Below are 560 nucleotides of genomic sequence, written 5' to 3'. Positions count from 1 at the left end.
CAATTGTAAGCGGCAATTCTGGCAGCTCTGGCAGCCATTCTCTTGTTTAAGGAGACAGTCTTTTCAGTGGCCTTTTCAACAGCTTCGTTTTCTTCAGCAACAATGACTTCAATGTGGCATGGGTGACTTAAGTAAGCGTTGATACGACCGTGAGCTCTGTAGGTTCTTCTACGTTGCTTTGGAGCTTGGTTGACTTGGATGTGCTTGATGACAAGGTTGTCCATGTTAAGTCCCTTAACTTCAGCATTGCTTTCGGCATTCTTAAGGAGACCTAATAAGAATTCAGCACTCTTAACTGGCCATCTACCTTGAGAAATGTTGTGGTTCTTGGCTTGGGCACAACGACCAACACCCTTAGAGAATCTTCTGAATGGAACACATTGTTTCATTTCCTTGACATCATTTAAGAACTTAACAGCCTTGGTGAGCTTCATTCCAGAGATGGTCTTGGCAGCTTCTCTGGTGTTCTTGAAGTGAACACGAAGGTAGGAACCACTAGCCTTAGCAGCTTTATCGAGGTTTTCTGGAGTAGCGGCGTACCGGGTCATCTTTATACTACT

The 560-nt window shown here is 44.5% G+C and overlaps 1 protein-coding gene across 1 annotated transcript; it reads right to left on the bottom strand.

Moving 5' to 3' along the window:
- Window positions 1–11: 11 nt before the first annotated feature.
- Window positions 12–548, bottom strand: LOC110440685 (60S ribosomal protein L17-A-like; the record flags this gene model as incomplete). The annotated part of the gene is made up of 1 exon (XM_021483841.1): window positions 12–548. A coding segment is annotated over exon 1 (537 nt), but the record flags the coding sequence as incomplete, so codon positions are not given.
- Between the last annotated feature and the right edge of the window lie 12 nt (window positions 549–560).

Source organism: Mizuhopecten yessoensis, unplaced genomic scaffold (genome assembly GCF_002113885.1).
Source record: "Mizuhopecten yessoensis strain PY_sf001 unplaced genomic scaffold, ASM211388v2 scaffold689389, whole genome shotgun sequence".
NCBI classification, from domain to species: domain Eukaryota; kingdom Metazoa; phylum Mollusca; class Bivalvia; order Pectinida; family Pectinidae; genus Mizuhopecten; species Mizuhopecten yessoensis.
Note: the sequence above shows the minus strand (reverse complement) of the source record. Positions and strands in the feature narration are given on the sequence as shown.